Raw genomic sequence first — 22705 nt, forward strand, 5'->3', positions numbered from 1 at the left:
TTTGCAATATTAAATTAAACTTCAACATAACTGACAAAATAGCAGACAACAACAACAATAAAAATAGAATAAATAACAATAAAAAGTTGTACCGATAAAACCAAAAAAATAAGAACAAACAAAAGCACATCCATACTCAAAACACCCACACACTTACATAGACACAACATAATAGACATAAATTCACACGTGCCACAGGACATACAGGCTCTCTCAATCAGCCACAAAGAAAATAAAAAACAAACGCACAAATCTCCACACACAAACATACGCACATATTCCAGCCTGAGCCGAAGGTCTATCTGCCAACCATCATAGCCAGCGTAAAATTCCGAATTTAAGTTGAAGACCATTGCAAGCTGGAGTTCTTTCAAAATATAATGTGGAGCACTATATCGCCGACCAATTCAAAGAAACTTTTAATTGGAAGCACACGCAGCGTTGACTATGTCGGTGATAATTCCACAACGAAATCAACAAAGATATCAATCGCAATGGAAATTCATATACAAAACAAGTGCATCTCAGCATAGCGCATCACTCTGGAGGGTGGTGCAGAGCCCCCATGGCTACAGGGCCCCCTTAAAGCGGCATTTTTGGGGGCCTCTGGCGTCGGTAAAACCAGTATCTTACAGGTGAGTGTGCTAGAACTAGGCTTTTCTTTCTTGTTCTCTTTGGTTTCATTTTAAGATATTTAAGAATAGAATCATATGTTTTCTGAGAGATTATTTCCATAGACAATAAATTGAACAGCGGCCCAAAAGCTGGGGGATCTAATTAGATATGATCCCCCCTTCATATATACGCAAAGATATCCAGACAAAAAGTGGAATTCGCAATAAAAGGTGGCATATTCATTGTACAAAAGTGACACACTTTTTTATAAGGAAAAAGTCAGAATCGAACGCATTTATATCAGTGTGTTACGCATAGAATTGTGAAGTAACCTCTCAAACCCAGCAATCATTTTATATCCATTATATTCAAATTCATTCCTTGGAAATTAATTTAAGGAAGATTAACCCGGTATATCTGCAATAAAACATTTTCTTTGCATACTTTAAGGCGGAACAATTGTCCGCTGATATCATTATGGCACAAACGGGGAAATTGTTTACAAATTTAGTAGACGAATTGGAAACGGTATTTGGTATGTCCAAGAAAGTAGAATTGCCATTTTCGAATTTTGAAAGTTGTGCTGGATTGTGCTAGGTTAGTGCCGATTTGTGCCGCAATTTGTTTTTATATTAACTTTGTCATTCCGTTTGTAACACATCGAAATATTGCTCTAAGACCCCATAATGTATATATATTCTGGGTCGTTGTGAAATTCTGAGTCGATCTAAGCATGTTCCGAACGAAACAAGCTATCGGCTTGAAACTTGGCACAAGTAGTTGTTATAGATGTAGGTCGGAAGGTATTGCAAATGGGCCATATCGGACGACTTTTACGTATAGCCCCCATATAAACCGACGCTCAGATTTGGCTTGCAGAGCCTCTTGGAGGAGCAAAGCTCATCCGATTTGGTTAAAATTTGGTACATGGTGTTAGTATATGATCTCTAACAACCATGCAAAAATTGGTCCACATCGGTCTATAATTATATATAGCCCTCATATAAACCGATCCCCAGATTTGATCTCCGGAGCCTCATGGATGAGCAAAATTCATCCGAATCGGTTGAAATTTGGTACGTTATGTTAGTATATGGTCTATAACAACCATGCAGGAATTGGTCCATATCGGTCCATAAATATATGCTGCCCCCATATAAAACGATCCCCAGATTTGACCTCCGGAGCCCCTTGGAAGAGCAAAGTTCACCCGATCCGGTTGAAATTTAGTACGTGGTGTTACGTGGTAGTATATGGTATCTAGCAACCATGCAAAAATTGGTCCACACCGGTCTTAATTATATATAACCCCTATTTAAACCGATCCCTAGATTTGACCCCTGGAGCTCTTGGAGGAGCAAAATTCATCCGATCCGGTTGAAATTTGGTACGTGGTGAAATTTTGTACATTGCGCTAGTATATAGCCGCTAACAACCATGCCAAAATGGGTCCATATCGGTCTATAGTTATATATAGCCGATCCCCAAAAAAAAATTACCAAAAATGTATTTCTATAGAAAATTTTGTCAAAATTTTATTACTATACAAAATTTTGTCAAAATTTTATTTCTATTGAAAATATTGTCACATTGAATTATATACGAATTTAATCGGCCTTTTTTGTTTAATATATACCCCGTATGGACTAACTTACAATTGAGAAGACGGTGTAAAGAAGATTTAAGATACCTTGCTATCGGCAAGTGTTACCGCAACCCATGTAATTCAATTGTGGATGACAGTCTTTCGTATAAGTTTCTATGCAATCCATGGAGGAGGGTACATAAGTTTCGGCCTGGACAAACTTACGGCCGTATATAATTGTTTTTCTTTTTTTTTTTAATTTTATCAAATAGTCGAGATATTTGGAAAAAACATTTTTCAACAAAATTTTTGCCAGAATCGCCATTTTCGAAATTCGACATTTTGACAGTTGTGCTGAGTTCTGCTAGCCGAGAACATAATTGTGCCGTTTAAATAAAAATTCTATTTCTTATAGTTTTCGAGAAATCCTAAAATTTCGAAAAATTTACAGAATCGCCATTCTCGAATTTCGAAATTTTTAATATTGTATTAGAGACCATATACCAACACCATGTACCAAATTTCAGCCAGATCGGATGAAATATGCTTCTCTTAGAAGCTCCGCAAGCCAAATCTGGGGGTCCGTTTATATGGGGGCTATATATAATTATGGACCGATGTGGACCAATTTTTACGTGGTTATTAGATACTATATAATAATATAATGTACCAAATTTCAGCCGGATCGGATGAAATTTGCTTCTCTTTGAGGCTCCGCAAGCCAAATCTGGGGATCGGATTATATGGGGGCTATATATAATTATGGAGCGATGTGGACCAATTTTTGCACTGTTGTTAGAGGGAGCCACCGTGGTGCAATGGTTAGCATGCCCGCCTTGCATACACAAGGTCGTTGGTTCGATTCCTGCTTCGACCAAACACCAAAAAGTTTTTCAGCGGTGGATTATCCCACCTCAGTAATACTGCTGACATTACTGAGGGTTTCATAGCTTCTCTAAGTGGTTTCACTGTGGAACGCCGTTCGGACTCGGCTATAAAAAGGAGGTCCCTTGTCATTGAGCTTAACATGGAATAGGGCAGCACTCAGTGATAAGAGAGAAGTTCACCAATGTGGACTGAATAGTATAAGTGAGTCTGATACATCGGGCTGCCACCTAACCTAACCTAACCTAAACTAGAGACCATACACCAACACCATGTACCAAATTTAAGCCAGATCGGATGAAATATGCTTCCCTTAGAGACTCCGCAAGCCAAATATGGGGGTCGGTTTATATGGGGGCTATACGTAAAAGTGAACCTATATGGCCCATTTGCAATACCATCTGACCTACATCAATAACAACTACTTGTGCCAATTTTCAATTCGATACCTTGTTTCGTTCGGAAGTTAGCGTGATTTTAAAAGACGGACGGACGGACGGACATGCTTAGATCGACTCTGAATTCCACCACGACCCAGAATATATATACTTTATGAGGTCTTAGAGCAATATTTCGATGTGTTACAAAGGGAATGACAAAGTTAATATACCCTCCATCCTGTGGTGGAGGGTATAAAAATAATTTTTTGAGGTGTATATACAAAAATAAAATGACAAATCATGTTTGTTTGTATGAAAATTCGTTATGCCGGAAATAAATATTGTTTTTTACGGAACCCATATTCAAATCCGAAATATTTTCTTATCGAAAATTTTCACATGTTAAATCCGTCTTAAAAAATAAAATTTGTAACCATGTAATTTGTTTCTTTAGTGGTGCTTTATATGTACTTATCAATTATATCCTAACCATCAATGATCTAAAATATGAATTCTAATAAAAAATTGATTTTGATTACAAAAGTTTCATGTGATTTGTAAAAGGTTCCAGTTGATTTGAAAAAGGTTTAATTTGAAATGTACAACTTTTCATTTGATTATGATTTTAAGTTCTATAGACATTTTTATTCCCTGCGCCACACTGTGGAACAGGGTATTGTAAGTTAGTGCATATGTTTGTAACACCCAGGAGGAGACGAGATAGACACATGGTGTCTTTGGCAATAATGCTCAGGGTGGGTCCCTGAGTCGATATAACCATGTCCGTCTGTCCGTACGTTCGTCCGTCCGTCTGTCTGCGAACACATTTTTGTGATCAAAGTCTAGGTCGCAATTTAAGTCCAATCGCCTTCAAATTTGGCACATGTTCCTAATTTGGGTCAGAATAGAACCCTATTGATTTTGGAAGAAATCGGTTCAGATTTAGATATAGCTCCCATATATATCTTTCGCCCGATATGGACTTATATGGCCCCAGAAGCCAGATTTTTGGCCGAATTTGGTTGAAATTTTGCACTAGGAGTACAATTAGTAGTATAGTCAAGTGTGCTAAATTTGATTGAAATCGGTTCAGATTTAGACATAGCTCCCAAATATATCTTTCGCCCGATATGGACTAATATGGTCCTAAAAGCCAGAGTTTTGGCCCAATTTGGTTGAAATTTTTTACAGGAAGTAGATTTAGCATTGTAGCTATGCGGGCCAAATTTGGTTGAAATCGATTCAGATTTAGATATACCTCCCATATATATCTTTCGCCCGATATGCACTTATATGGACCCAGAAGCCAGAGTTTTATACCGATTAGCTTGAAATTTTGCACAAGGAGTACAATTGGTAGTATAGTCATGTGTGTCAAATTTGATTGAAATCGGTTCAGATTTAGATATAGCTTCCATATATATTTTTCGCCCGATATGGACTTATATGGCCCCAGAAGCCAGAGTTTTGGCCCAATTTGGTTGAAATATTGCACTAGGAGTACAATTAGTAATATAGTCATGTGTGCCAAATTTGATTGAAATCGGTTCAGATTTAGATATAGCTCCCATATATACGTTTTTCTGATTTCGACAAAAATGGTGAAAATACCAACATTTTCCTTGTTAAATCGCCACTGCTTAGTCGAAAAGTTATAAAAATGACTCTAATTTTCCTAAACTTCTAATACATATATGGAGCGATAAATAATAAATAAACTTTTGCGAAGTTTCTTTAAAATTGCTTCAGATTTAAATGTTTCCCATATTTTTTACTAAAATTGTGTTCCACCCTAGTGCATTAGCCAACTTTAATTTTGAGTCTATAGATTTTATAAAAGTCTATCCAATTCTGTCCAAATCGAGTGATATTTAAATGTATGTATTTGGGACAAACCTTTATATATAGCCCCCAACACATTTGACGAATGTGATATGGTATCGAAAATTTAGATCTACAAAGTGGTGCAGGGTATAATATAGTCGACCCGACCCGACTTAAACTTTCCTTACTTGTTTTATTTTAACTTAATTTCCCGTAAACCATTTCGCGCGCTACATTACAGATCTGAGAAATTGTATGCAGAGATGGCTTTCTATTAGGCAAAGTATCACTGTATTACGCGCTTCATTGCTGTAAACAAGAAAAATCCATTAATTCATATCTTTAACTTCTCCAAAACTTTTTGTTTTTTTTTTGGATTTAATACACATCCTGATGAAGACGAAAAAAAAACAAGTCTTTGGTTGGGAAAATGGCATTGGCAACGGAATAAAATGTACTAAAATTTATGGAGTCATTATGCCAGTTAACTGGCTATTCTCCATTGCACTCCCATAAGGCCCCCCTACTTACCAAAGCTTTAACGTTGTTTTCTTGTTTCTTTTCGTTTTAGCAATTTTTCTACCATGACTTCCCCAAGACACATCAAACGACAACCAGAAGAAAAGTGTACAAAAGCTGCTTGGTATGTGATACCTGTATTCGAGAGCTGATGGTAATCGATGTTCCGCCCCAGGTAATAGCATGATAATCAACAGAGTCCTTCCTCCTCATTGTTGTCCCATATAAACGATAGCGTAAGAAACTTGAAAAGTTCTTATCAAAATTCTTATTGTACAAAAGAAAAAGTTTTTTTTTTCGCATTCGAAATATCAGTCTTGCCCTCGGGTAATCCCTCCATACCAATTGTTAGCCAACAATCGCTTTTTGCCTCAATGTCCTTGATAGTCGTAATCACAATTTATTTATTCACAAGAATAATGAAACATTGGCCAATTAAAACTTTTCTCATTTTCTTTCAAATTATCCATGGAAAAACGTCAAACGGCTAATATCGAAATCAACCTGAAATGATGACAATTTTGAATGCAAATCAATGAACACAGAAACGGTTTCCAGCGGACAATTTTGCTGAATGGAACAATGGTCACCCGCTGGGGTTGAGAACAGTCCATGCCTACGTCTTAGTGTTCGATATGGGAAATTTAGAAACTTTCCGAGTAAGTATACCCAAGATTCTATATTATTACACAAAAAACACACACTCATGGATATTAAATCAGCCTGCATTGATATCCAGCTAACATAACATAAAAAATATTATAATTGTTTAAAGAGAAAAAAAAAAACTGTATTGTAACAAAATAAGGATACACACACTTGTGGATCTGTATCCCGAAAAATGTGCAGAAATTTTAATGGAAATATTTTCCCAAATTTCAATAGAATATACTTTCACAATCCATTTCGCTTCATCCATAAATGTTAATTAAGGTATTAAAAACAGTAAAAAAAACAGAAAGTTCATTTGAATAAGATTATAAAATAAATGGAAATAAAATTTACTAAATTTGATTTTTATCACACTTTTATTTGTTTTCTTGTAAATTTTTAGAATTTTATTTGCTTTTTACTCCTATGGGTTCAAAAGTTTAATTGAATCCACAGATTTGGACCTTCCCCTAAGGTTTTGATATTGATTCCTAGTCAAAGATGTGGTTTCTTTCAAATTTGGCTTGCAGACCCCCTAAGAGAAGCAAATTTCATCCGATCCGACTGAAATTTGGTACATGGTGTTAATATATGGTCTCTAACAACCATGCAAAAATTGGTTCACATCGGTCCATAATTATATACAGCCCCCATATAAACCGATCCCCCGATTTGGCTTTCGGAACCTCTAAGAGAAACAAGTTTCATCCGATCCGGCGGAAATTTGGTACATGGTGTTATTATATGGTCTCTAATGACCATGCAAAAATTGGTCCACATCGGTGCATAATTATATATAGCCCCCATATACACCGATCACAAGATTTGACCTCCGGAGCCTCTTGGAAGACCAAAATTCATCTGATTCAGTTGCTATTTGGAACGTGGTGTTAAAATATGGCCTCAAGCTCCCATGCAAAAATTGGTCGAAATCGGTCTATAATAATATATAGCACCCATATAAACCGATTCCCAGATTTGACCTCCGGAGCCCGTTGGAAGAGCAAAATTCATCCGATTTGCCTGAAATTTGGTACGTGATGTTAGTGTATAGTATCCAATAACCATGCAGGAATTGGTTCATATCAGTCCCCATATAAACCGATCCCCAGATTTGACCTCCGGTGCCTTTTGGGGAAGCAAAATTCATCCGATCTGGTTGAAATTTGGTACGTGGTGGTAGTATATGATATTTAACAACCATGCCAAAAGTGGTCCATATCAGTCCTTAATCATATATAGCCCCCATATAAACCGATCCCGAGATTTGGTTTTGGAGCCTCTTGGAGGAGCAAATTTCATACGAGTCAGTTGAAATTTGGTACATTGTGCTAGTATATGGCCGTTAACAACCATGCCTAACTAGGTCCATAGTGGTCCATCGATCCCCAATCACACAAAAATTGGTCCATATCAAGTTCATAATTGTATATAGCCCCCATATAAGCGACCTCCATAATTCAATTCTGGCTCTCTACGTACCGTGAAAAAGTCCATATCGATTCGTTAATATTTCTAGACTTACCTACACATACCTTTTTTTGTCTAATATATACCACGTATGGACTAACTCACAATTTGGAAAACGATGTTAAGAAGTTTTAAGATACCACAACCCAAGTAGGTTAGGTTAGGTTAGGTTAGGTTAGGTGGCAGCCCGATGTATCAGGCTCACTTAGACTATTCAGTCCATTGTGCTGCCCGATTCCATGTTAAGCTCAATGACAAGGGACCTCCATTTTATAGCCGAGTCCGAACGGCGTTCCACATTGCAGTGAAACCACTTAGAGAAGCTTTGAAACCCTCAGAAATGTCACCAGCATTACTGAGGTGGGATAATCCACCGCTGAAAAAACTTGTTGGTGTTCGGTCGAAGCAGGAATCGAACCCACGACCTTGTGTATGCAAGGCGGGCATGCTAACCATTGCACCACGGTGGCTCCCACAACCCAAGTAATTCGATTGTGGATGACAGTCTTTCGTAGAAGTTTCTACGCAATCCATGGTGGAGGGTACATAAGATTCGGCCTGGCCGAACTTATGGCCATATATGCTTGTTTTTGTTTAATATATAACCCGTGTGGACTAGCTTACAATTTAGAAGATGGCGCTAAGAAGTTTTAAGATACCTTGCCGTCGGCAAGTGTTACCGCAACCCAAGTAATTCGATTGTGGATGACAGTCTTTAGTAGAAGTTTCTACGCAATCCATGGTGGAGCGTACATAAGATACGGCCTGACCGAACTTACGCCTGTATGTTATATACTTGTTTTTAATTGAAATATCTTCAATCACAGAAATGATAGTACAATCACCAAAGTCAATTAAAAAATTAAATAATCCAATTAAAGAATTAATTGATACAACTAATTTGTGTTATTGATTTCTTTCAATTACAAAATTTGTTGAAACAATTAAATTGTTAATTGAATATTTTTTAAAACTCAGTTAAAATTTTAATTGGAAAATATTTTGTGATATTTATATCCTACGCCACACTGTGAAACAGGGTATTATAAGTTTGTGCATATGTTTGCAACACCCAGAAGGAGACGAGATAGGCATATGGTGTCTTTGGCAATACATATTACTCAGGGACGGCCCCTGAGTCAATCTAGCCATGTCCGTCTGTCTGTGAATACATTTTTGTAATCAAAGCCTTGGTCGCAATTTTAGTCCAATAGACTTCAAATTTGGCACAAGTATGTGTTTTAGCTCAGAATTAGGGTTCTATTCTGAATGATTTTGGAAGAAATTGGTTCAGTTTTAGATATAGCTCCCATATATATCTTTCGCCCGATATCTACTAATATAGCCGCAGAAGCTAGAATTTCACTCTAATTATACCCTGCGCCACACTGTGGAACAGGGTATTATAAGTTAGTGCATATGTTTGCAACACCCAGAAGGAGACGAGATAGACACATTGTTTCTTTGGCAATAATGCTCAGGGTGGATCCCTGAGTCGATATAACCATGTCCGTCTGTCCGTCCGTCCGTCCGTCCGTCCGTCCGTCTGTCTGTCTGTGAACACATTTTTGTGATCAAAGTCTAAGTCGCAATTTAAGTCCAATCGCCTTCAAATTTGGCACATGTTCCTAAATTGGGTCAGAATAGAACCCTATTGATTTTGGAAGAAATCGGTTCAGATTTAGATATAGCTCCCAGATATATCTTTCGCCCGATATGGACTTATATGGCCCCAGAAGCCAGATTTTTGGCCGAATTCGGTTGAAATTTTGCACTAGGAGTAAAATTAGTAGTATAGTCAAGTGTGCACAATTTGATTGAAATCGGTTCAGATTTAGATATAGCTCCCATATATATCTTTCCCCCGATATGGACTAATATGGTCCTAAAAGCCAGATTTTTAGCCCAATTTGGTTGAAATTTTGCACAGGTAGTAGATTTAGCATTGTTGCTATGCGTGACAAATTTGGTTGAAATCGATTCAGATTTAGATATAGCTTCCATATATATTTTTCGGCCAATATGGACTTATATGGCCCCAGAAGCCAGAGTTTTGGCCCAATTTGGTTGAAATTGTGCAATAGGAGTACAATTAGTAATATAATCATGTGTGCCAAATTTGATTGAAATCGGTTCAGATTTAGATATAGCTCCCATATATATGTTTTTCTGATTTCGACAAAAATGGCCAAAATACAAAAGTTTTCCATATAAAATCGCCACTGAAAACTTGTAAAAATGCTTACATTTTCCTATAATTCTAATAACATACATATCTATCGACCGATAAATCATAAATACACTTTTGCGAAGTTGCCAAAAATTGTCTTCAGTTTTAAATGTTTCCATATTATACCCTCCACCATAGGAATGGGGGTATATTAACTTTGTCATTCCGTTTGTAACACACCGAAATATTGCTCTAAGAACCCATAAAGTATATATATTCCGGGTCGTGGTGAAATTCTAAGTCGATCTGAGCATGTCCGTCCGTCCGTCCGTCTGTTGAAATCACGCTAACTTCCGAACGAAACCAGCTATCGACTTGAAACTTGGCACAAGTAGTTGTTATTGATGTAGGTCGGATGGTATTGCAAATGGGCCCACTTCCGTTCCCACTTTTACGTATAGCCCCCATATAAAAGGACCCCCCAAATTTGGCTTGCGATTGCTCTAAGAGAAGCAAATTTCATCCCATCCGGCTGAAATTTGGTACATGGTGTTAGTATATGGTTTCTAACAGCCATACAAAAATTGGTCCATATTAATTATATATAGTCCCCATATAAACCGGTCCCCCGATTTGGCTTGCAGAGCCTCTAAGAGAAGCAAATTTCATCCGATCCGGCTGAAATTTGGTACATGGTGTTGGTATATGTTCTCTAATGACCATGCAAAAATTGGTCCACATCGGTCCATAATTATATATAGCCCCCATATAAACCGATCCCCAGATTTGACCTCCAGAGCCTCTTAGAGGAGCAAACGTCATCCGATCCGATTGAAATTTGGTACGTGGTGTTAGTATATTGTCTCTAACAACCATGCAAAAAATTGTCCATATCGGTCCACAATTATATATAGCCCCCATATAAGCCGATCCCCCGATTTGGCTTGCGGAACCTCTAAGAGAACCAAATTTCATCCGATCGGACGGAAATTTGGTACATGGTGTTAGTATATGGTCTCTTACAACCATGCAAAAATTGGTCCATATCGGTCCATAATTACATATAGTCCCCATATAAACCGATCCCCCGATTTGGCTTGCGGAGCCTCTAAGAGAAGCAAATTTCATCCGATCCGGCTGAAATTTGGTACATGGTGTTGGTATATGTTCTCTAATAACCATGCAAAAATTGGTCCACATCGGCCCATAATTATATATAGCCCCCATATAAACCGATCCTCAGATTTGTCCTCCGGAGCCTCTTGGAGGAGCAAAATTCATCCGATCCGGTTGAAATTTGGAACATGGTGTTAGAATGTGGTTTCTAACAAACACGCAAGAATTGGTCCATATTGGTCCATAATTATATAAAGCCCCCATATAAACCGTTCCCAGATTCGATCTCCGGAGCCTCTTGGAGGATCAAAATTCATCCGGTTGAAATTTGCAACGTGGTGTTAGTATAAGGCCTCTAATAACCATGCCAAAATTGGTCCATATCGGTCTATAGTTATATATAGCCGATGCCCAATCACACAAAAATTGGTCCATATCGGTTCATAATCATGGTTGCCACTCGAGCCAAAAATAATCTACCAAATTTTATTTTTATACCCACCACCATAAAATGGTGACGGGGGTATAATAAGTTTGTCATTCCGTTTGTAACACATCGAAATATCGATTTCCGACTATATAAAGTATATATATTCTTGATCAGGGAGAAATTCTAAGACGATATAAGCATGTCCGTCTGTCTGTCTGTCTGTCTGTCTGTTGTAATCACTCTACAGCCTTCAATAATGGCGCTATCGTCCCGAAATTTGGCACAGATTAGTTTTTTGTTTTGCAGGTAGGTCAAGTTCGAAGATGGGCTATATCGGTCCAAGTTTTAATATAGTCCCCATATAAACCGACCTCCCGATTTGGGGTCTTGGGCCTATAAAAACCGTAGTTTTTACCAGATTTGCCTCAAATTGGAAATCTAGAGGTATTGTGGGACTATAAAGAGGTGTGTCGAAAATGGTCCATATCGGTCCATGTTTTGGTATAGCCCCCATATAGACCGATCTCCCGATTTTTCTTCTTACGCGTCTAGAAACAGTATTTTCTATCCGATTTGTACGGTTTTTATAGGCCCAAGACCCGATTTGGGGTCTTGGGCCTATAAAAACCGTAGTTTTTACCAGATTTGCCTCAAATTGGAAATCTAGAGGTATTGTGGGACTATAAAGAGGTGTGTAGAAAATGGTCCATATCGGTCCATGTTTTGGTATAGCCCCCATATAGACCGATCTCCCGATTTTTCTTCTTACGCGTCTAGAAACAGTATTTTCTATCCGATTTGTATGAAATTGAAAATCTAAAGGTATTTTGGGACCATAAAGAGGTGTGTCGAAAATGGTCCGCATAGGTCGATGTTTTGATATAGCCCCCATATAAACCAACCTCCCGATTTGGAGTCTTGGGCCTACAAAACCCGTAGTTTTTATCCAATTTGCCTGAAATTGAAAATATAGAGGTATTTGAGGACCATAAAAAGGTGTGCCGAAAATGGTTCTCATCGGTCCATGTTTTTGTATAGCCCCCATATAGACCGATATCCCGATTTTGCTTTTAGGGCTTCTAGAAACTATATTTACCATCCGATTAGCCTGAAATTGGAAATCTAGAGGTATTTGAGGACCATAAAAAGGTATGCCGAAAATGGTGCTCATCGGTCCATGTTTTGATATAGCCCCCATAGAGACTGATCTTGGGATTCTAGAAACTATATTTTCTATCCGATTTTTCTGAAATTGAAAATGTAGAGTTCTTTTGGGACCATAAAAAGGTGTTCCGAAAATGGTGCCCATCGGTCCATTTTTTGGTATAGCCCCCATATAGACCGATCTCCCATTTTGCTTCTTGGGCTTCTAGAAACTATATTTAACATCCGCTTTGCCTGAAATTCTTGAGCTACAATAAACTGTATTTATTACATGATTTGCCTGAAATTCGAAATCTAGAGGGATTTTTAGACCACAAATAAGAGTGCCGAAATTGAGGTATATCGGTCCATTTTTTGGTATAACCCCTATATAGACTGATCTCTCGATTTTTACTTCTTGGGCGTCTAGAGACTATATTTTCTGGCCGATTTATTTGAAATTGAAAATCTGGAGGTGTTTTAAGATCACAAATATGTGAGTAGCAAATGGTGCCTATCGGTCCATGTTTTGGTATAGCCCCCATATACACCGATCTCCCGGCTTTATTTCTTTGGCTTCTAGAATCCTTAGTTTTTATCCGATTTGCTGGAAATTAGTAATTTATAACAAAATTTTAGACAAACGAAATGTCTTTTTCTTATAAAGTGTTTTCGTTTATTCAACGATTGTCTCTAAAATTTGTGTCAAAAGAAAACTTTGCTTTCTCAAAAAAGAAAACACCTCTTTCAGAGTATAGCAGGCGCACTGATCATGAAAATTGCTTCAAACTGAAAGTAAAGGTTCCAGATTTTACTCATCGTATTTAAATAAATGCGGAAAAATCTACAGATTTAAGATTTTAAGTCAAGGCGTAATTTCAACATATACACGATTTGTTTATATTTTCTCTAAAACTCAAACAAAATTGGTTCTCATAAATCCAGAATCTTATATGGCCTTCGTAGGTAGAAGAAAGTTTGTCTTCGGGAGCTGGCTCGTTTGGGAGAATATTTGTCATCAAACCCCCTACAATTCTATATATTATCAAGTAACCCACTACGACGAAGAGTTTTCATAGTAAACTATTATACTTGATTCATGGTGGTGGGTATTTAAAATTCGGCCCGGCCGAATTTACTGCTTTATATACTTGTTATAGAAAACATTGTCAAGTTGTTGTTTCTATAGAAAATTTTGTCAAAATTTTATTTCTATAGAAGATTTTGTCAAGTTTTTATTTCTATAGAAAATTTTGTCAAAATTTTATTTCTATAGAAAATTTTGTCAAAATTTTATTTCTATACAAAATTTTTCCAAATTTCATTTGTTTAGAAAATTTTTTCCAAATTTTACTTCTATAGAAAATGTTGTCAAAATTTTATTTCTATACAAACTTTAAACTTAATTATATACGTATTTAATCGACCTTTTTTAGTTTAATACGGTGTTAGGAAGTTTTAAGATACCTTGCCATCGGCAAGTGTTACCGTAACCCAAGTAATTCGATTGTGGATGATACTCTTCAGTAGAAGTTTCTACGCAATCCATGGTGGAGGGTACATAAGCTTCGGCCTGGCCGAACTTACGGCCGTATATACTTGTTTTTTACTAACATTGTGTTCCACAGACTGGCTACAAGGGAATTCAATCATTTATTAATAACGTAAGCAGATCATTCATCATATGTTCACATTTTAGAAAATATGGATACATAGCTCTTTATTAAAAAAAAAAAAAAACTTTTGAAAGAAATATTATAACAGTACAGAGAAATTGTAAATTAGAATTTCATAAAATATTCAAAAAATATTTCTTTTTTATTTTCAGTATTGCAGATCAATGAGAGATCAAATTTTGGACAGCTTTTGTCATCGTGATTTTAGTATAATTGTCGTTGGCAATAAATATGATACAATAAATGAAACACAAGCTAATTCGCAGGTAAGTCAATTACACATTTAGAAAAGAGTACAAGTTTGAGTTTCTTGTCTCTTTTGATTTTTTAATTTATGTTCACACTCTCTGTTTCTCTTGCCAATCAATTTGCAGAACAAATTAGGGGTACGAAAGTACAAAAAAGTAGAATTAAACGATTAAAGAAGAGCGGAGGTGATGTTAGGAGCTAATTCTATGGGCAAATTGTTAGACTAAGTATAAATTGAAAATATACATTTCGAGGTAGTTCATTTTTACTTCAGTTGGCAGCCCGATGTATCAGGCTCACTTAGACTATTCAGTCCATTGTGATACCACATTGCACTGAAAAAAGGCATACTTGGTTCCAAAGATTTTGTCTTTACTTTAAAAAATTTGGTATTGATTCCGAACCAAAGAAGCGAAGAATACAAGTAAGGATACTTTAAAGACACAATTCTCTTTTAAATTTAGGTTTTGTGTACTTGCTTCTAGGAAGCAAATTTTAATTGTTCGCTTTCTCAGCTTTTTTTCTTCATATGCTATCAAAGTCCTTTAAAAACGAGTTAACGGCAACTTTATTTTCCAAATTGGGACTCGACTTCCAGTAGAAATTATGCTATGTTTGAAGTAAAAAACTTCTTTAAAATAAAGTTTTGAAAAACATGTCCTATATTTGAACGATTTTTTGCTTTGTAGTCAAGATGCAAAAAGACAACAAATTTAAAGACAATTTCATTAAATTTAAAGATTTTTTCTGAATTATTAAAGTCAAGTTGACCTTAGCCTTCATTGAAAAGTTTATCGACTTTTGGACAAGGAAAATAACTTTATTTTAGAGAAATGCGTCTTCTATGCTAAGCAAAATTTGTATTCGTATTTTAAAGACATGAAATCTTTGACCTCACGACAATATTTTTTTCAGTGTGGTGAACTTCTCTCTTATCACTGAGTGCTGCCCGATTCCATGTTAAGCTCAATGACAAGGGACCTCCTTTTTATAGCCGAGTGCGAACGGCGTTCCACATTGCAGTGAAACCACTTAGAGAAGCGCTGAAACCATCAGAAATGTCACCAGCACTACTGAGGTGGGATTATCCACCGCTGAAAAACTTTTTGGTGTTCGGTCGAAGCAGGAATCGAACCCACGACCTTGTGTATGCAAGGCAGGCATGCTAACCATTGCGGTGGCTCCCTGTCAAACATATTATCTTTCACCTTAGGCATACACTGACAGAAAAACAAACTTAATGAAAATTTCTTTGTGTATGTATATTTTTAAGGCGCCAATTGGTTACTTCCATTCTTTTACTTGCAGCATACTCTCGAGGTCTCTCTTTCTAAACACACATACATTTTTATAGGCTATTTCTAAATAAGTATATGTTTGCATCCAAGCATATTATGTTTACAAACATTTTATGTCCCAAACATAATATGTTCTAGCACATTAACATATTTGTAGTAAACATGTTATGCTAGTTTATGAACATCGTATGCTTGCACTTAAAAATGTTGTGTTAAAAAAGTTGAGTTCCAAACATATAATTTTTACACCCAAACATTAAATTCAAAACAATCCAAATTAAATTAATATGAATTAGGTAGTATAACTTCGGTAAATTGGTTGGTATGCCCACTAATGGCTTCAGTCCCACGTTTGAGCAAACACCAAAAAAGGTTTTCAAGGGTAGATTATAATTTCCCAGCAATGCCGATGTCATTTCTGAGCTTCATTTCAAAGCTTCTTTAAGTGCCTTCAACGCAATGTGAAATGCTGTTCGGACTTGCCTACAAGAAGTAGATCCCTGGTCCGTGAGCTAAAACATAGAATCGGGCAGCACTCAATGATAGGAGATAAGCTCACCGCTTGTGGTATTACAATGCACTGAATAGTCTAAGTGAGCCTCAAATATAGGTCTGCCACATAACCTAACCTAGTTTATTTTTCCAAGTCCAATGATTTTTTTTATTCCAAGCATGGTCCAAAGATTATATGAACAAAAACTGCAAAAAAATGCTAGTCCAGTTCAAAACGCAAAACTTTCCTCTGTCACTAGTTCCCGAATCACAATGATATATGATACGAAATTTTTACATACTGTTCCTATGGATAAGGAAATTAAATGGAAGAAATTTCTTGGCTAAATATGAAGTGGTTCACAGAAGTTATTTACAGATAAAAATTTTGTGTTTTGCGAATTCGTAAACCAGAACATGGGGGTTAGTCTTTATACTAATGATTTCGGTATTGATTCCGAGCCAAAGAAGCGTAAAATGCAAGTAAGGATACTTCTCAGACACAACTCTCTTTTAAATTAGGGTTTTGCATACTTGATACTAGGAAACAAATGTGATTTTATGCGCTATGTCATGTGCTGTCAGAGACCTTTAAAAACGTGTCAAGGACAACTTAAATTTCCAAATTCATACTCGGTTTTAAGTTCTACTTAACTTGTGCGTGAGCGTGATTAACAAAACAAATGTCTTGAGTGAGCGTGAGTCACGAAAATAATTTCTTCGTGAGTGTGCGTGAGTAATGAATTTCGCAAAAATACGCTCACGAAAATTATCCCACCCACGGACTTAAAATACTTACGAGTTTAATTCATTTACAATTTTAATGACACCCGGTATTTTAAGAGTTTAGTAACGCTCTCGATTTTAATCACGCTCATGTTTTCAGACAAGTCGCTAAGGTAAATTACTCATAAAATTATTCGTGAGTCACGACATTTTTCGTGAGTCACGATATTTTTCGTGAGTCATGGTATTTTTCGCGAGTCACGACATTTTCGTGCGTGATTACAAATTTTCTCTTCGTGAGTAAAGTTTTGAAAAGCATTCCCTCTTTATCTTTGTGGTCAAGATACAAAAAGTCAAAGATGATCTCATTAATTTTTAAGAATTTTTCAGAATTATTAAAGTCGATGTGATCATAGTCAAATGAAATTTTCTTTCATGTAAGGATACCAATTTTTAAAGTTTAAGTAACTTTTTGTGATAACCGTTTATTCTTTTACAGGATGTAAAAACAACTTTATAAAAAACTATCTTTTCTGGCTAATTGCATCTTCCCGCACATCTTTCCCACTTCCACGAGTTTTTTTAGTTCTTAGCACCATTTTCTGTAATACAAACAATGTAGAATAAATTAGTTAACCTTTCGCCTGGACGGAGAATCGAACTGCAAACCCAACCCACATTATCCAACAGATTATTGGCGCTATGGCCACACTGAAAGAAGAGTTTTCTTTTTTGAGGAACGCAATTTCAGACAAAGTTTTTTCTTTAAAAGCAAATAAAATAATTTAGAGACAATCGTTGAATCATTTATCGCTAATTCGGGTTTATCTACTCTACGAGAAAATAATCTATAAGAAGGGAGAATTTTGTTTGTCTAAAATTTCGTTCCTGAGGAAAGTACTTTTTCTTTGGGTGCATCCACGAACAGTCAAACAGTTATATTTATATAAACAAAAACTTTATTTAACAGAAAATACATTTAGTTGGCCACCATGGATCAATGGTTAGCATGCCCGCCTTGCATGCTAAGGGTCTTGGGTTTAATCACTGCTTCGACCAAACGCCAAAAAGTGTTTTTACATATATTTCACAAAGTTCGGAAGATTCCGAAAAAATGGTGACCATTACATACTACACGCAAAAAAATAATTCTTGCCTCCAAAACGAAATTTTAGATAAACAAACTTCGATTCTCATTTGTTTTTCGCTGCAAGGAAGTTTATTTGGAAGAAAAGTATAACTTTTTGTGATAAACGTTTATTCTATTCCTGCATATAAAAACAATTTCATAAAGACTAACTCAAAAATAAATATATTTTCTGGTTAATTGCATTTTCCCTCACATCTTTCTCACTTCCACGAGGAGCTATGTAGCTATCCACTGAGCTATGTAGCTGTTATTGTCATCAATAGACAATTATCCATATAAGTTATATTAATATGTTATAGCATAGCTTGCGGCGCCCACGAGCCGATTTAACAAACTTTATTTAACAGAAACATACATTTAGTTGGACACCGTAGAGCAGTGGTTGCTACGTCCACCTTGAATGCCAAGGGTCGTGGGTTCGATCCCTGCTTCGACCGAACACCAAAATTTTTTATTTTTTTATGTTTTTACATATATTCCAGATATGTTCGGAAGATTCCCAAAAAACGTTCTACAGCACATACTACTATATTAAATTTTTACTATGAACTGTAAAATGTGTCTTATTAAAGACTTAAAGTCAGAAAAGAACAGTGCTTGATATAAACGAAATGGACTGTGTTGTTGGTTCAAAAATATATATTTTTTTTTGTTTAATTGAAAAAATACAAATTTTGTAACAAAGGAATTTTTTGGTGATAAAAGTTTAAAATCTTCGAAGCAATTCAAAAAACTCTAACAAAAGAAAAACTTTTTCGGTACACCTTTTCCAAACGTTTCTTATTTCTTTGCGTGTACTACATTAAATTTTTGCTATGTGCCTTATTAAAGATTTAAAGTAAGAAATTAACCCTCTAATGCGGTCTTCATTTAATAAGGAAGCTTTTAGTAAAACACACCTTAAGACAACAAAAATGGGCAACATAAAAAAAACAAGTATATACGGCCGTAAGTTCGGCCAGGCCGAAGCTTATGTACCCTCCATCATGGATTGCGTAGAAACTTCTTCTAACACTGCCATCCACAATCGAATTACTTAAGTTGCGGTAACGCTTGCCGATGGCAAGGTATCTTAAAACCTCCTAACACCATCTTCTAAATTGTATGTAAGTCCATACGTGGTATATATTAAATCAAACAAGATCGATCCAATACGTATATAATTCAGTTTGACAAAGTAGACATAAAATTTTGACAAAATTTTCTACAGAAATAAAATTTTAACAAAATTTTCTATAAAAATAAAAATTTTGACAAAATATTCTATAGAAAGAAAATTTTGACAAAAATTTCTACAGAAATAAAATTTTAACAAAATTTTCTATAGAAATAAACATTTGACACAATTTTCTATAGTAATAAAATCTTGGTAGATTATTTGTGGCTCGAGTGGCAACCATGATTATGAACCGATATAGACCAATTTTTGTGTGATTGGACCAATTTTGGCATGGTTGTTAGCGACCATATACTAACACCACGTTCCTAATTTGAACCGGATCGGATGAATTTTGCTCCTCCAAGAGGCTCCGGAGGTTAAATCTGGAGAACGTTTTATATGGGGGCTTATATAATTATGGACCGATATGGACCGATATGGACCAATTGTGTCACGGTTGTTAGAGACCATAACCTAACATCATGTACCAAATTTCAGCCGGATCGGATGAAATTTTCCAAATCTGGGGATCAGTTTATATGGGGGTTATATATAATTATGGACCGATGTGGACCAATTTTTGCATGATTGTTAGAGACCATATACCAACACCATGTACAAAATTTCAGCCGGATCGGATGAAATATGCTTCTCTTAGAGGCTCCACAAGCCAAATCTGGGGATCGGTTTATATGGGGGCTATATATAATTAAGGACCGATATGGACCAATTTTTGCATGGTTGTTAGAGACCATATACCAACATCATGTACCAAATTTCAGGCGGATCGGATGAAATTTTCTTCTCTTTGAGGCTCCGCAAGCCAAATCTGGGGATCGGTTTATATGGGGGCTATATATAATTATGGACCGATGTGGAGCAATTTTTGCATGGTTATTAGAGACCATATACCAACACCATGTACCAAATTTCAGCCGGATCGGATGAAATTTGCTTCTCTTTTAGGCTCCGCAAGCCAAATCTGGGGATCGGTTTATATGGGGGCTATATATAATTATGAACCGATGTGGACCAATTTTTGCATGGTTGTTAGAGACCATATACTAACATCATGTACCAAATTTCAGCCGGATCGGATGAAATATGCTTCTGTTAGAGGCTCCACAAGCCAAATCTGGGGATCGGTTTATATGGGGCCTATATATAATTATGGACCGATATGGACCAATTTTTGCATGGTTGTTAGAGACCATATACCAACACCATGTACCAAATGTCAGCCGGATCGGATAAAATATGCTTCTGTTAGAGGCTCCACAAGCCAAATCTGAGGGTCCCTTTATATGGGGGCTATACGTAAAAGTGGACCGATATGGCCCATTTTCAATACCATCCGACCTACATCGATAACAACTACTTGTGCCAAGTTTCAAGTCGATAGCTTGTTTCGTTCGGAAGTTAGCGTGATTTCAACAGACGGACGGACGGACGGACGGACATGCTTAGATTGACTCAGAATTTCACCACGACCCAGAATATATATACTTTATGGGGTCTTAGAGCAATATTTCGATGTGTTACAAACGGAATGACAAAGTTAATATACCCCCATTCTATGATGGAGGGTATAATAATATACCCCTATCCTATGATGGAGGGTATAAAAATTTTGAAACTATTCAAGAGGCTTTGCAGCATATGCTGAATTTTACGGTATACATTTTTCTTGCTTAGTTCTCTTGCTTTTGTGTCGTTAACATTGAAAATTTAATCAGCTGGCAAAAAATTGGGGCATTAGAGGGTTAAAAGTGAATGAAATAAACAAAATGGACTGTGTTTTTGGATCAAAAGATATTTTTTTTTTTATTGGAAAAAAATAAACATTTTGTAACAGAAAAAAATATTGATACAATTCTCAAAATGTAATTTTACCATTTCATTATTTTGACAAAGCATTATGGAAATCTTAAAAAATACAATGCAATTTCGTTCAATATTCAATAACTCAGTTAATTTTAATATTATTTATTACCTTTATTTTGAGAAAAATGTCCTTTGCTTTAAAAACATAAGACTTTAACGGAGAGACGCTCATATCCAAGATTCTGGTCGTAAATTTAATGAACAAAGATGATAAACTTTAATTTATAATTTCTCTATTTTCAAGAAAATTGTCTTTAATATTTGGTAACATGTGAGTCATAAAATCTAAGTTACATAGAACTGCTTTCGATGTATTTCTCTATGGGTTACTTCAAAATCAAACACAATTGCAAGAGAAAAATCAGGATATTTCTAGCTTATAAGGAAAACATAATTTATCAATTTTCTATTTATTTGTACTCCACATGCTCATGAACTCACTTCAAGATTGATTTATGAATTCCATTTATTTTGCAGGAACTAAAAGATATTTCAACTTTAGTACGAAAACACTGGCGCTGTGGCTATGTTGAATGTTCAGCACAGTAAGTATTCGAAATTCTCCCATTTCTCCTCCATAGCAAGCAAACAAAAAAAAAACCATAAGACATCAATGGATGCCAATGCTAATGCCTTAATATTTATTTCCAATTCTGTTTTTTTTTTCTTTTCCTCCTTTCTTCTCATTCGTTATATCCCCCTCTTTACCACATGTTATCCTGGCAACTACAGATACAACTACAAAATTGGTGATGTCTTTCGTGAATTAATGGGTTGTACCAGCACTGGCAGTGCCATTGGCACAGATTTTTCACAATCAAATAGAAATAAAGGACGTTGTACAATACTCTAGCAATTGCTGCATAAGTTTTTTAGAATCACATCAATACTTTGAAGATAGAAAAATGAAAAAAAAATAATAATAACAAAATAACATACAGCAATCACATTAGAAATTATTGTCGAATGAAAGCATGAAAGCTGAATGGAAGAAAACCACATGATATGATGATCGAAACTTTTAGTTGAAGAATATAGTGAAACAAATCAACCATTTAATATTATGCGAACAATATTAGGAATTAACAATTTAGCAAATAAAGTTTTTAGATTAGTTTATTTGAAATTGGAAACCAATACAAACATACATAGTACACTGTAAAATTAACGCCAAACATATAAGAGAAAAGCCTTTGGCGATAATTCTTCGAGTCAGTCTTGAAGAATTGTGAAAAAGTTTATTAAGAATAATATAAATATATGAAGATTTTTAGATAAGCATA

General features: G+C 35.9%; 1 protein-coding gene across 1 annotated transcript; it reads left to right on the plus strand.

The window, feature by feature from the left end:
- Window positions 1–22393, plus strand: LOC142239370 (ras-like protein family member 10B). The gene is given in 6 exon segments (XM_075311153.1): window positions 1–635; window positions 5861–5983; window positions 6354–6467; window positions 14617–14730; window positions 21900–21967; window positions 22155–22393. Coding segments are annotated over 6 exon segments (795 nt in total). The 5' UTR covers window positions 1–380; the 3' UTR covers window positions 22276–22393.
- The last annotated feature ends 312 nt before the right edge of the window (window positions 22394–22705 follow it).

This window comes from Haematobia irritans, chromosome 1, assembly GCF_050003625.1.
Source record: "Haematobia irritans isolate KBUSLIRL chromosome 1, ASM5000362v1, whole genome shotgun sequence".
Classification (NCBI taxonomy): domain Eukaryota; kingdom Metazoa; phylum Arthropoda; class Insecta; order Diptera; family Muscidae; genus Haematobia; species Haematobia irritans.